This window comes from Schistocerca nitens, chromosome 5 (genome assembly GCF_023898315.1).
Source record: "Schistocerca nitens isolate TAMUIC-IGC-003100 chromosome 5, iqSchNite1.1, whole genome shotgun sequence".
In the NCBI taxonomy this organism is placed as follows: domain Eukaryota; kingdom Metazoa; phylum Arthropoda; class Insecta; order Orthoptera; family Acrididae; genus Schistocerca; species Schistocerca nitens.
Genome location: NC_064618.1, coordinates 227,670,305 through 227,684,902, shown reverse-complemented (window position 1 = coordinate 227,684,902; position 14,598 = coordinate 227,670,305). Strand labels below are relative to the sequence as shown.

At 43.5% G+C, this 14,598-nt stretch overlaps 1 protein-coding gene across 3 annotated transcripts in view; it reads right to left on the bottom strand.

Annotated features, from left to right (window-relative positions):
• The window catches only part of LOC126259302 (protein slit), an 839,566-nt gene that overhangs the window by 156,652 nt on the left and 668,316 nt on the right, over positions 1–14,598 (bottom strand). For all 3 annotated transcript variants that reach the window (XM_049955969.1, XM_049955971.1, XM_049955970.1), the window contains exon 4: positions 12,442–12,513. In XM_049955969.1, coding sequence (XP_049811926.1) covers positions 12,442–12,513 — 72 coding nt within the window. The remainder of the gene's footprint in view (positions 1–12,441; positions 12,514–14,598) is intronic.

Here is a 14,598-nt window from a genome sequence, read left to right as displayed (position 1 = left end):
CCTCCCCCACGCGGATCCTGTACGCTCTCATTCCATTCCCCCAACTCCTCCTTTTCCTTGAAAGGATATGGATCCTGTACACCTCCTGTAAACTCGATCCTCCTCACCCGCTTGTCTCGCCCATCCTCTCCCACCCCCGCCCACGACCGCACCTGTATTCCCACATCCCACCCGGTCTCCATCTCTCCACCCTCCTTACCCTCTCCCAAGGTGGCTTCCGCCAACTCCCCCTCCCTGATGATGTCCTCATCCCCTCCATCTACCCCTCCTACCAACTTTGATCCTACCCTCCCACATCCTGTGTCTTTTCCTTTGGGCACCCTCCCTCCCTTCTCTCTCCTTTCCCCCCATCCCCCTTCCTCCACCCCTCTTCCACCAGGCTTTCCCTCCCCCTTTCTCCCTCCCCCCTATCTCCCCTGCCTGTGGCATCACTGCTCTCCCCACTCCCTCTCCCACCCCCCTCCTCCTCTCTCGGCAGGTCCCCGGACTTGTACATGCTTAGTGAACATTCGCGCGCCGGAGATCACCGCCTCGTGTTTCTGTGTGTGCCGTCGTTTGTGCTTAAGTGGTTCAGTGTTATTCGTTTTGTGCACCTACGTTGCGTGTGACAATTTTATCTTGGACTCTACACCCGTGAACAGCTCCATGTATTTTAAAAAGTGTTTGTCTCCGTTTATATGTCCAACATGTTTTTCTCTAATTGTCTTCAATTGTCTCTTTTGTGTTTCTCTATGGCCAAAGTGCGGCGTAGTATGCTGCTGCTGGCTTACCTGTAAACACGTTTAAAAATAACAATAAAGGAAAAAAAAGTCAGAGCGGCTCCCCTATACCCTCCATCTCTACACCCTTCATCTCCTTTCCCAAGGTGGCGTCCATCAACTCCCCCTCCCGGATGATGTCCTCTCTCCCTCCATTTATCGCTCCTATCAACTCTGATCCTCACTCCCCCTCCTTTCCTCTGTCCTTTTCCTGGGCTCCCTCTCCCCCCCTTTCCATCCTCTTTTTTCCCCACCTACCATCTCTCTGCCCCCCCCCCCCCCCTCTTCTCTCCCAGAGTCCTTTTGCATTTCCCTCCTCTGCCTTTTCCCATTCCCTCTCGTGTCTGCCCTGCCCCTCTCCCCCCTTCTGAGTCCACTCCCTCCTTTGGTTCCCCCCCCCTTTTCGTTTTTTCCTCTCCTCCCTCCTTGTTTTCCCCCTCATCCTGGTCCCCCCCCCCATCTGCCCTTGGCTGGGGAGTGTCATGTTTGTACCGACATTTTCGTGCAGTGTTTTACAGTGAGTGTTCCGTGCTGTGTGTCTTTTGGGAAGTGCAACGAACGGCCATCATACTGTCGCTGGGTGTGTTTTTTTTTATCTCTTGCGAACAGAAACCAGACTGCTCCATGTTTTTTTAATTGTGTGTCTACTATGTCACTTGTCTAATTCCTGTGTATTTTATTAACATTGCCAACCCCTTTGCTTTATGTTTTAACTTTCCACAATTTTCCGCCGTTTTACAATTTAAGTCACCGTTTTATCACCTGTTTTTCTTGTTTCTTTTCTTCTTACGTTTTTAAAAAGTCTGTAGGCTGTAGAGCTGCGTACTAAGCTGCTGCCAGCCCGGAATTGAAATTCAATAAAGGGGGAAAAAAAGTCAGAGCGGCAGTATTTACCAATCGCTAGGAACAGCTCCGGCTAGTACTTATGCCGCTCCTAGCATTGTATTCACTTGCTGTAGTACTGTAGTAGCACGTTGTATTGCGTAGAGTAGATTTTGGGTCAGTATTTTTCTTCCATTGTCTTGTTTCCTTATTTGGTTTGTCACCTCAAGAGTTGTGGGTTTTCTTGTTGTTCTTGTGTTTAAAACTTAATGTATGCAAAGAAGACGTTTTTACTTTAATTATAATAAAATGCATTCACATTGAATGTTAGTTCTTTTTCCTGCCTACCGCACGACACAACAGGTGTGTAATTTTATACAGATGCTACAGCAATTTACGATGTATTAAAATGAGAATGAAAATATAGGGTTCTAGATACTTTTTAAATCTTAAACATCTACGATTATACATGCAATCTGAAGCGACGAACACAAGTTTGTAGCAAGGCAGGATTCGAATCCAGGTCTCCTCCTCACTAGGCAGATGCGGTAACCACAACACCACCCTGGCCCAATGACTTCGCACAACTGCATGGACTACCCTTGCAAGGCTCCCTGTTCAATGCAAATTCCCTTTCACGCCTTCGTCCACACTGTTTACCTCTAGACTCGAACAGCATTGCAGAGACCCTCCAACTGTTTTGGAATAGCACCTCAGCTGCGAACGAAACGGGGGATCCTGCCTCAAATCCAGGAACAAGTGCTTTAATCAAATGAAACGATATGGTCCCAGACACCTTTTTCCCGTCTCAAACATTTGTGATGTATGTATGCAGATTGAAGCAACGAATGGATATTGGTGCCAAGGCTGGGATTCGCTTCAGTCTGCGTACGTACATCATAAATATTTGAAACTTGTTAAGGTCCCTGAAGAGACATATGAAAACTTGTACCAAGATCGGGTTTCGCTTCAGTCTGTATATATACAGCATACATGTTTGAAACTTGAAAATGTCTCTAGAATCATATGATTTCATTTGATTAAAGAACCTATGCTTGATTTTCAGGCAGGACCCCTGTTTTCTTCGATGCGGAGGTGCTAGTCCAACGCAGACGTACGGCATCTGTAACGCTTTTCGAGTTTCAGGGGAATACCAACTGGGCTTAGGCATGAATAAGACTTTGTACTGAGGAGGGAGGCGTGCTAGGCTAGCCTGTGTCAGGGTGGCGTAGTGATTAGCACAACTGCCTAGTGATCAGGACACTCAGGTTCGAATCCCAGCCTTAGTACAAATTTATTTCATCGCTTCCATCTGCATATACACATATTAAAATAAGATTGCGATAATTCTTGTACGAATATATAATCTATTGAAGTACCTGTGCTGTTCAGAGGTACGATGCAGTGTATACAATTGTGTCATTGGTTTAGAGTGCTACTTCCCTGAAGCTAAGCCAGTTCAAAAATGCTTCGTTGTAGTAGTCACATTTTTATTTTTCTGTTGTCGTATACGACGCTGGCACAAGAGCATAATAGGAACATTGATGCGATGAATGTAGAAGCAAAACTGCACCAGCAACCAACGCTACCAGTCAACCCTTTCACACCTAATAAGCTCTGCATATAGACAAGGATGATTTCTATAAATAATACCGTTATGAGTGCAGAGGTCTTGCGAGGGGTACTCATAAACGTTTAATTATCATCTCGAAAAAATAGAGTTACGTAATTATTCTTTTCCGTTTTTTGGTTCAGGTACATGTCTGCACTCCTGGTACACATTGAAATCCCTGAGCCACAGTACCGTAGCACGCCTGTAGAGGAAGCAAAACCAAATGGTACAGCCTATTGGTTAACGGCGACTCCTCTTTGAAAACTTGAAAAATCAATCTTTTGTTTTTTAGCTGAAAATGTTCTCTGGGGTGTGTACTTTATATTAGTGTTCATCCTGAGTTCTCCAGAAACTCTGCTATGGAGTTACAAGGCGATTTGTGGCAGCTCGTGGTCTTGCGGTAGCGTTCTCGCTTCCCGCGCACGGGGTCCCGGGTTCGATTCCCGGCGGGGTCAGGGATTTTCTCTGCCTCGTGATGACTGGGTGTTGTGTGTCTTTCATCATCATTTCATCTTCATTGACTTGCAAGTCGCCGAAGTGGCGTCAACTAAAAAGGACTTGCATTACGGCGGCCGAACTTCCCCACATGGGGCCTCCCGGCCAACAATGCCATACGATCATTTCATTTATTTTTGTGGAGAAGTGTCTCCGAAACCATTTCACAGTGGGAAAAAATTGCCTAAATAAAATTTTAACGACACCGTAACAGGATTTATGAAGTGCCCGAAGTAGAGATCGGACCGACCTGTTACAACTGCTGCACAAAAGCGGACGAAAAGCGAATGGAGCGAGCAAAGCAGCGGATGACCGAAGCTGCCAAAGACGCCCGTAGGACCGCCGTAGCCACGAAGAAGGCGGAGGAGGATCTCGGTTTGGGTACGGAAGGACTGCTCTATGGTCCAGGGATCGCTGATTATGGGCACGTTTAAATTAACTTCAAAAAATCTAACACAAAAAATTAAACGCGTTTTTCTCGAAGCAGTATTTTTCAAATTGAAGTAAACATAACTTTGTGAACGGTTCGTACCAATTTGGTCAGATTTTGACCAAGGAATTGTAAATCGTTTGCTTTATCAGCATACGTAGCAGTCTTGAGATATCTTCAAAAGTCTATTTTCGGTGGACGCTTTTCTCTCGTTTTTGGGGGCGATGAAATTAACATTTGTTTCACCACGTCACCGTTTTGTTAGAACTCAATGTTTTTCAACTATTCTATGAAATGTGATGGAAAATACATTGAAAATGGTTTACACAAAATTATTGTGCTACACGTCGAATACCACCGATGATCAACTTTCCGGCAGCAATGGGTCAATGGGTCTTTCCTCATAGTGCATCGGTTTCAGGGAGTGTCCGATGTGGATGCAAAAATGATTTTTTTAAAGACAAAAGTGTAAGTCATAAATCTGTATCATCATACTTAACACTAATTTTTATTTTACTTGAAAAAAATCACAAAAATCACGTATTTTCCAAGCGTTCAAAGAGGGCTACCCACTTAAGTATCGTTCTCAGCAGCAGCGGAAATGTTACATCTGTGTCAGGCTGATACAGGTGACTTCTTTGGAAGCAGTTCAGGTGGAAGAGCAAAAGGGAAAAACTTGTCTGAGACTGTATTAATTGGACACTGCGGCTAGCACGATTCTTGACGGGAAAACACACGTCTTCTGTCAGCAGCAAAGAAGGTATTTGCGAAATAGGCGGAGAAAAAGCTCACAGGGTTGTAGACGGGGTGGGGGGAAGGAAGACGTTTGAAAGGCTCTCGAACATAAATCCCCGTGGCCATGTAGCGAGAGGGAAACTCAATACCTACGGGAACGGCCGTAATAAGTATAGGGCGTGGTCGAGGAGGCGAGGCACGCTTTGAAGAGTTTATTTCTTTATTGAGACGCGGAACTCGCAAACGGTAGGGGCCTGCCCTTCCCCATGACGGTAACGCTGGGGAGCTAGTGTTGGTAGCAAGGGCAGGAAGACGGGGAGGATGGGGTCTACGGGTTGCGTCTTGAGATACAGTCAAATACATGGGGACTACAAATATTTCGCAGTAGCTTTATTTTACTTCTTCAAAACGATGTGCACCACGGTCGGTGCACACCTGTATCTCTGAAACACTCATCAAACCTTTTTCCTTAAAGTCTTCTCGCAGCTGGGCACATCAATTGATCCACGGCTGCAGGAGCTTCCCACGCGCATAAAATAGCCATCTTCTTATTGTCAAAGCATCGTGTCAACTGGTAGGTCTATTAGCATCAAAATTTGTTTCTGATATCCTGACGATGGGGCATTCCCGAAGACCATCAAAAATTTCTTATAACAAGTGGATTTTTTAACTGCTGGTGAGGCTTTACCGTGCATATTATTGATACTGAATGAAACACAACGCGATTCGAAGGTTTTAACCTCCATCATCAGGTGGATGACGACGTATGCGTGTTGCGTTAAAACCTTGTGGTAGCCTGTGGCACGATATAGTAGAAAAACAAAACACTACTTCAGAATATAGCTCTGAGGAGATCTTCGACTAAAAACTGAACGTAAATGTGACGTATTGCGACAGAAAAAGGAGCCCGTGACCATTGAAGGTGTCCTATTTTAGTTGTTTTAATTGCACATTTAAAGTAACTTTTAGTTTTTAGTCAAGGACCTCCACAAAGCCGTGTTCTGAAATAGTTTTTCGTTTCTCTACAAGATAGTGCCATAGGTTATACCAAAATCGTAACACAGCGGACACATGTGGTATCAACACAAAAAAATTAGTATTAACATAAATGAATCCACCTTATGATGGAAGTTTAAACCTTTGAAATGGGTTGTGGAAATAAACAGTGGCTGATAACTGTAAACTGGTTGTTTCATTCGAAGTGGATTCTTATCACGTAGAGAGCTGAAGTAGTGTTAAGGCCGTGCTCAGTTAATTAGCCCGCCAAGAAATCTTTGTCTCCTCTTCATTTCACTTTCTCCTTACATTACGATGCTTTGAACTCTCATCGTTGATATAAGAATTGGCCTTCGGGACTTCCCAATCCATGTATCCATGTATTACATGTAATTTAACATGTATTTCCTCTAACCTAAGAAAACAATAATCATCATAAAAGTCCACAGGGTAAGTACGCAGTACGACTGGCTGTCACATTATTGTCTATGTGGACAAATCGATATTGTCGCTGTCATCAACGTTGAAAATTCTCACCTTCAGTACTTCAATAGTCGGCCTAGCAGAGGTATTTCAGTGTAACAGCTAAAGGACATTATAGTGAAAAGTTTTCACACTAGCACATAGGCGTAAATTTTTTGAAACTTCTCAAACATTGCAACTTCTACAACAATATATTATCGCAGAATGTCCTCGATTCTTCCGCCACTTCTTGATGGATCAACTTCCTAATTATAAATGAAACAAAATAGTGTTTTTCACTTATAATTAGAAAGTAACGTATTTTCCAAGAAGTTGGATTCTTATTCGGTGTAAGTAAAAATCTATTCAGCGTTTCGCGTAGTATCCGTGATCATGCAGATGCCGAAATGCGCTCTGTAACAGTCTCTGTCGATTTCTTCCTTCGCCTGTTCCAAATGCTCCGTTACCTTGTCAGGGGCCCACTTGTATATGGAGCCTGATTTTGTAATATAATTCATGAAAAAGACCTGAAACGTTTGTCATGTGTAGAAGAGAGTGTACCTCTGACACCAATGAACCAAAGATGTTGCGTGAATGGCAGAATCGATTGTAAGTAGAGCGCGCGGAGCGCAGTAGCAGTTGCCGTTGCACTCTGTTATCGGTAAGATGTAAGACTTAAAGCTAGTGGCTAGCAGTGAGAATTTAGCTGTTGGTCTGTGGACGCAGCATAATACAGATTTTATAAAATGAAGTAATGAATGATATTCTTTGTGCACTTTGTGGACGCAGCTTAGTACACTTTGTGTTCTTTGTAAGCACAAACAATATTATTCATCACTTCATTTTATAAAAAGTGTCTTCTGCTGCGTCCACAGACCAACAGTTGAATTCCCACCGCTAGCTTCTAGCTTTAAGTCTTTGGTTCAAATGGCTCTGAGCACTATGGGACTTAACTTCTGAGGTCATCAGTCCCCTAGAACTTAGAACTACTTAAACCTAACTAACCTAACGACACCACACACATCCATGCCCGAAGCAGGATTCGAACCTGCGACCGTTGTGGTCGCGCGGCTCCAGACTGTAGCGCCTAGAACCGTTCGGCCACTCCGGCCGGCTTTAAGTCTTTCATCCTACCTATAACAGAGTGCAATGGTAACTGCTACTGCGCTCCGCGTGCTCCTACTTACTATTGATTCTGCCACTCAGGCAACATCTTTGGTTCAGTGGTGTCAAAGATGCAATCTCTTCTACACATGACAGCAATTTCAGGTCATTTTTCATGAATTATATTGCAAAATCAGGCTCCATGTACAAGTGGACCGCCGGCCGGTATGGCCGATCTGTTCTAGTCGCTTCAGTGTGGAACCGCGCGACCGCTAAGGTCGCAGGTTCGAATCGTGCCTCGGGCATGGATGTGTGTGATGTCCTTAGGTTTTTAAGTAGTTCTAAGTTCTAGGGGACTGATGACCTCAGATGTTAAGTCCCATAGTGCTCAGAGCCATTTTACAAGTGGACCCCTCACAACCTCAGTGATGTCGATGATGAAGGGAGGTTCATCATTCCATCCCATAACGTGATCTTATCCTCGACAATTTTCAGAACTGGCCTGTGTGTCCAATGGCGTGTGTCGAGAGACGCATAAGCTGTTCCGCTGTTAGTAAATACAGTGTTAACATAATTTTTTATCTCTTGACCAAATCGCCGGCCACTGTGGCCGAGCGGTTCTAGGAGCTTCAGTCTGGAACCGTGCTGCTGCTACGGTCGCAGGTTCGAATCCTACCTCGGTCATGGATGTGTGTGATGTTCTTAGGTTAGTTAGGTTTAGGTCTAGAGTACTGATGACCTCAGATGTTAAGTCCCATATTGCTCAGAGCCATTTTTTTCCTGACCAAATCCTTTTAGATTACTGATTTCGACCGTGTAAGGAGGTCATCTTCAAATAAATGTATTGTGCAGGACAACCATGCGGTGTCACGAAGTGACAGTGACTTGAAAATGACCGCTGAGATGGTAATCTAAAAATTAAGTGTTATTGCGTCTGATATAGAAACTGTTTTAACAGATGTAGCAATGACGATTGTCTCCTAACGACATAAATGTCGTACTTCATGAAATACAAACTGGAAGTTACTGTACGGAGTGTATCAATGGGAACCGAAAATTGTCGCTCAAGGCTTGTTGTTTCGCTGGCGCCAGTTCCCCTTGAAGCCGGCGTGTCGTGTACGGAGGCCATAAAGACGGACGGCCGGTCGGCGAGCAGTTCGCGTGTGGGAGACGGCGCGATCGCACGCGATAGCTTGTTTTACACGTGTCATTTGACGGGTAACGCGTTGTGTCCACTACTGTAAATGTCCCGAAATTGACGCTTCGCAGGTCATGCGACGCGATCCTGTCGCTCGGCTGTCAGCCGTTGGAAACGAGGCCGTAGCGTTACACACCCCCTGGCGTGCTGCTGTGAGCCTAGATCAATTATCACAGGGTTTATTTTACCAACGAAATTAGGGGGTCAAACATTTTCCCAAGTCCAGATCGCATCGTCCAACAGTCTAGAACAAAATGTGGATTTCTTCCGGTTTATTGCTGAAATTCCTGAGACCACTTGTTTGACAATAATTACGGTCCTATAGTGACTTTTTTTTCTACTCTACCGGTTACTGCTCGCTAGGACTTGTTCTCTTCTAGACTGCTTACGTTATTGTGTAGTGTAGCTGCGGAATTTTTTCTAAGTCATTAGTATGACGACTTGTTTCATAGTGCCTTTTTTCCTTATTAATTGGTTCTTCCGCCGCTTCTTGGCAGGACACCATAATAATAAATGAAAAGCACAATACTGTGTATGATATAGAGGATTAATTTGTTTAGTTAACAGGTTTTCGGCTTACAAGCCATTATCAGGCTTTAACTGACTACCGTCGGCAGAGAAGTTCCTATATTTGTAAAGAAAACTGGAAAAGATGCTGCGCACTTACAATGAGGCACAAGCACATCGTAAATGTCATCTTTGATGGTACGATGGTAATACAATTAAAAAGGTATAAAGTTCAACAATATGTAAGGAGAGAAAACCAGGAAAACATTAATACTAAACTAAAAACAATATCTTTATAATAATTTACATTAAATTAACAATCCCGATAAAATAAAATTAGTACTTGATAAGACTGCTAAAGAATAGCTTGAAGAGATATTATATATGGAAAGTGATACAGAAATTGAGTAAAAGATAGAATTGGCAACTGTTATATTAGAATATAGGTCCTATATAAGCAATCACAGTAAAATAAAAATCATTTAATGTAAGAAAATGGAGAATTAGAAAGGAACACACAGCGTGGGAAGCAAAGAGAGCTGTGAGGATTAAGCGAACTTTGAAAGTGGGAAAGTTTTGAGCTGTATTTGGTCAGTTTATAATAAATCAGCACTGTTGGCCAGATGTTTGATGATTTCCAGGGCTTCCAATAGGCTGACTAATTGGACTTCTTTTGCTATGTTGCTGGTCGTATGCCATGAAATGCCATCACTTTCATTTCATCTAAAATTTTAATTTGTATACTGAGGCTTTCTGTCGCAACTAACAAACTCCCATCTGTAGGCAATCTTCATTCTCTACGATCAGCGTTAGATCATTTGCATATAGGGTTGCATTTAATCTAATGTCACGAGCAAAAAATAGTAGTTTTTTATTCACCATTTACCGTTTACTGATCACTTCATCTACGTATATATTGAAGAGTGTTGTGAAAATACAGCATCCTTGTTTTATCCCTTTTCTGTGTCCATTGGCTTTGTGATTATGTTTCCCATATCTACAGTTATTTCGGTGTTTGTGTATTGACTGTTAATAGCAGTTACAAGATGAGATGGATAACATTGTTCAGACATTTTATGCCACACCAGTTCTCTGTTGACAATAACAGCAAGACAGGTTTCCTTACTGAATTCTCTTCTCTTTTCTGTAACTTGTTGCGGAGAGGCTGAAATGTGTAATAAAATTGTTGCAAAGCGGTCATGCCTTTCCCTAAGGCAATGTATCTACTTTGCGTAAAATAGCACTGTTTTTTCAAAAAAGCTATGTCAACCACTGGAGAATATGAAGATGTCAATACTGTATGCACCAGAGGAAAAATTAACCTATCGGAGCAAAAAAGAAGGCGAATATGCTCCTGTTTAAATGAATCTGCAAAGTGGGACACCAGCGCTTCTTTCTACCTTCCTCGGCACCTTTAAAAATTTTCCCAAAATTTCGACATTCCAACGTATTCACGTTCTTTATAACAACTAAACACTCTGTCCTACTTGCCCTCCTAACAGTAATTCGCTCACAGCCACTAGCCACTCCCACTTGCCCAACTCACTGTCATTATCGCTTTGTGCCTCTGTTACTGTCTCCTGTCTCTCAGCCACGGTCTACTTCCTTCTGTCTTACTAATACTGTCTCCTCTATCAGTGTCACTGTTTTTCGCTTGCTCTATCTTCCCGCTACTATATCATTCATTTCTTCTCACTGCTGCTGTCTTTTCTCCCTGTCACTATCTTTCTCTTCCTCGTTGTCAATTTAATAGACTCCGTCTCTTGCTATCACTGTCTCTTAATCACTTCTACATTCTCCTTCTCAATATTCCTCTCCCACTGGCACTCTCTCCTTTAATCTTTTCCTACCATTGTTCTGTAAGTGTCAACTATGTTCCACTGTCCCTGTGTTCCTCCTTTTCTCTCACACTGCCATTGTCTCCTTCGCTCTTTCTATACCACAACCACTACCTACTATCTTACAATATTTATTAATTTTCCGTCTCTTTCCCAAAAGCCACTGTTCTCTTTTCTCTCAGCATAAAAAAGCGCGAATGTGTTCGCATACCAAAATTTCTGGGGACGTTTTTCAAGGTGCTGAGGGTGGTAGGATGAGGTAGGCGGTCCCCAACTTTTCAACCAGAGTCTTTTAAACATGAGAATATTAGCGTCCGCAGCTCGTGGTCGTGCGGTAGCGTTCCCACTTCCCACGCCCGGGTTCCCGGGTTCGATTCCCGGCGGGGTCAGGGATTTTCTCTGCCTCGTGATGACTGGGTGTTGTGTGCTGTCTTTAGGTTAGTTAGGTTTAAGTAGTTCTACGTTCTAGGGGACTGATGACCATAGATGTTAAGTCCCATAGTGCTCAGAGCCATTTGAACCATTTGTTTTTTTTTTTGAGAATATTAGCGATTTTTATGCTCTGATACAGCATTTTCCCGCTGGTTTCCTTCTTTTCCCTGCCAAAGCAGGGCATGCCATTCATACAAAAGAACTTTCAATTAAATTTTGATAGTTTATTTATGTGTAATGGAAATAACGTAAAATTTATTTTACACCTTCGACTGGATTTTACTTCAACAAAAATTTTGCATGTGCTTCATTACTACAACACGGGGTTCCCAGAATCCTTCTGATGATAACAGAGATACTTTACAGCATATTTCTCCGTGCTTTGTCACTGTATGATCTACGTTTTCGTCTCATACCGCATTTTACGTGCGTATTTTACGTGTACAGGTAGGGTGATTTGAATCTTAGTATCTCGGAAACGGATACAAACACCAAGAAAATTTTCAAGGTCGTTCGAGATCGGGACCTTATGAATATATTACAAAAAGCTCAGCCATTTGCTGTGCCTAGCCGTCTCGGAATCCGCGACTTGGTTTTGGTACGAAAAAGTGGTAAAAAGCCTTTTTCGGGTTTTCTAAGCCACCGCCAGTGAACTAATGATTCATCCTTAAAGTCCACCATAGACCACATCAAGAGCAAAAAGACCCAACCGATTTTCCCCATTTATCTAAGCAGGAATAAGTATGTAACATTCACACTTTGACCCTCTACTGTAAGATACTTACAATACGACGATCTTTCTGTTGCATATACAAATCATCTTTAGCCCAAAGGATATCCAAAACACTTGACACTTATCTTTCTATCACTGATAGAACCCGAGGTCTATGCCCAGGTAGAATCCCGTTTTTATGAGGTAGTACGTGCTGCCTCAGGGGTACCGACTGCATCTTATGTTTCTAGTAGAGTAGAATCTTTAAGCAGTTTTTGAAGTATTTAAGTGTGCTTCTGATATGACAAAGTGTGCGGAATAGTGTAGGCTGAACACTTACAGTGTCTTTAGCGCAGGGACGCCTCTCAGTGTCTTCCGTCCGATAATCTCCAGCTGATTGTGGCTGAGGTCCCTGAAACAAGAGAAACAGAGATTTCATTGAATGAAATTTAACACAGCTTTTGATTCCAGCATTATTGATTGATCGCAGAAATAAATCGTCTGAGGACTGTACTGTCACACAATAAAATTAGTAATTTCGTAACAGAAACTATTAAAACAAATTGTATTACCATGTAGGGAATTTAGTCTCTAGCTGACAATTGCGTACGTCGTAAGAAATTACAAATTTGTATTACGTGGCCGTGCAGTCCTCGGCACAAACAGTCAATACAGTGGAAAATGACTCTTAAATGAATCGAAACAAAACGTGTAAATAAAACTGCTACGTAACGTTAACTGAAGCATTTTATTACAATGGACCAAAGCGTAGTGTTGCTGCGGGATATCGTGCCTGTTCGCCGGTTGAGGTGCGGCAGTATTTAAGTGACTCCTGATTTGCTGCAGCTAACCACTGTGATAGTCCAAATCATTCTGCGGCGACTCAGCACTCGTTGTTGCCCTCAGCGATCGACTCTGCTGAGGGCGGTTTCCCGCAGTTCGAGGTTACTCATGTGCACAACTTGTGTTCAAGTCAACTGATCCAAGAGGGTACAGTGTAACGGATGACTTAAGTGACTGCAGAAAGCGCTGCAGTGGTCGTTGTGTATTGGCGAGTCAGACCTCTGTGAGAGGTTGGAAGAATCAACCTAACAGCAGCAAAGACTTGGATTTACGAAGACGACGATGGGTTTGAGAACATGTTATCCAATCTCAGCCTTAAACAATGAACATTACAAAAGCTGCTATTAAATAATACTTGTTTATTCTACGCTCAGTTTCGAAATACGGCAGAACTGGACATAGTACGTAAGAAGTGCATTGAGTTATCTGAAGGAACAACGGGTGGGGGGTCTGTATAATACCATAACCGTATTGTATCGTGAAATACGATCTTTACAGATCAAAGTGATATTAACCACGTGTTCATGATTATAAAGTGTAACGTTGTGGAAGCAAATAATAATGCTACATACATAACGCTTGAGTTTAGAGACTTCCTTCTTTCTTCAGCTTATATGTGTATGTGTTGTCGTTATTGTGGTTTTCAGTCCAGAGACTGGGTTGATGCAGCTCTCCACGCTACTCTATCCTGTGCAAACCTCTTCATCTCCGAGTAACTGCTACAACCTACATCCTTCTGAATCTGCTTAGTGCATTCATCTCTTGGTTTCCCTCTAGATTTTTACCCTCCACGCTTCCCTCCAATATTAAATTGGTGATCCCTTGATGCCTCAGAACTTGTCCTACCAACCGATCCCTTATTTTAGTCAGGTATATACACTCCTGGAAATTGAAATAAGAACACCGTGAATTCATTGTCCCAGGAAGGGGAAACTTTATTGACACATTCCTGGGGTCAGATACATCACATGATCACACTGACAGAACCACAGGCACATAGACACAGGCAACAGAGCATGCACAATGTCGGCACTAGTACAGTGTATATCCACCTTTCGCAGCAATGCAGGCTGCTATTCTCCCATGGAGACGATCGTAGAGATGCTGGATGTAGTCCTGTGGAACGGCTTGCCATGCCATTTCCACCTGGCGCCTCAGTTGGACCAGCGTTCGTGCTGGACGTGCAGACCGCGTGAGACGACGCTTCATCCAGTCCCAAACATGCTCAATGGGGGACAGATCCGGAGATCTTGCTGGCCAGGGTAGTTGACTTACACCTTCTAGACCACGTTGGGTGGCACGGGATACATGCGGACGTGCATTGTCCTGTTGGAACAGCAAGTTCCCTTGCCGGTCTAGGAATGGTAGAACGATGGCTTCGATGACGGTTTGGATGTACCGTGCACTATTCAGTGTCCCCTCGACGATCACCAGTGGTGTACGGCCAGTGTAGGAGATCGCTCCCCACACCATGATGCCGGGTGTTGGCCCTGTGTGCCTCGGTCGTATGCAGTCCTGATTGTGGCGCTCACCTGCACGGCGCCAAACATGCATACGACCACCATTGGCACCAAGGCAGAAGCGACTCTCATCGCTGAAGACGACACGTCTCCATTCGTCCCTCCATTCACGCCTGTCGCGACACCACTGGAGG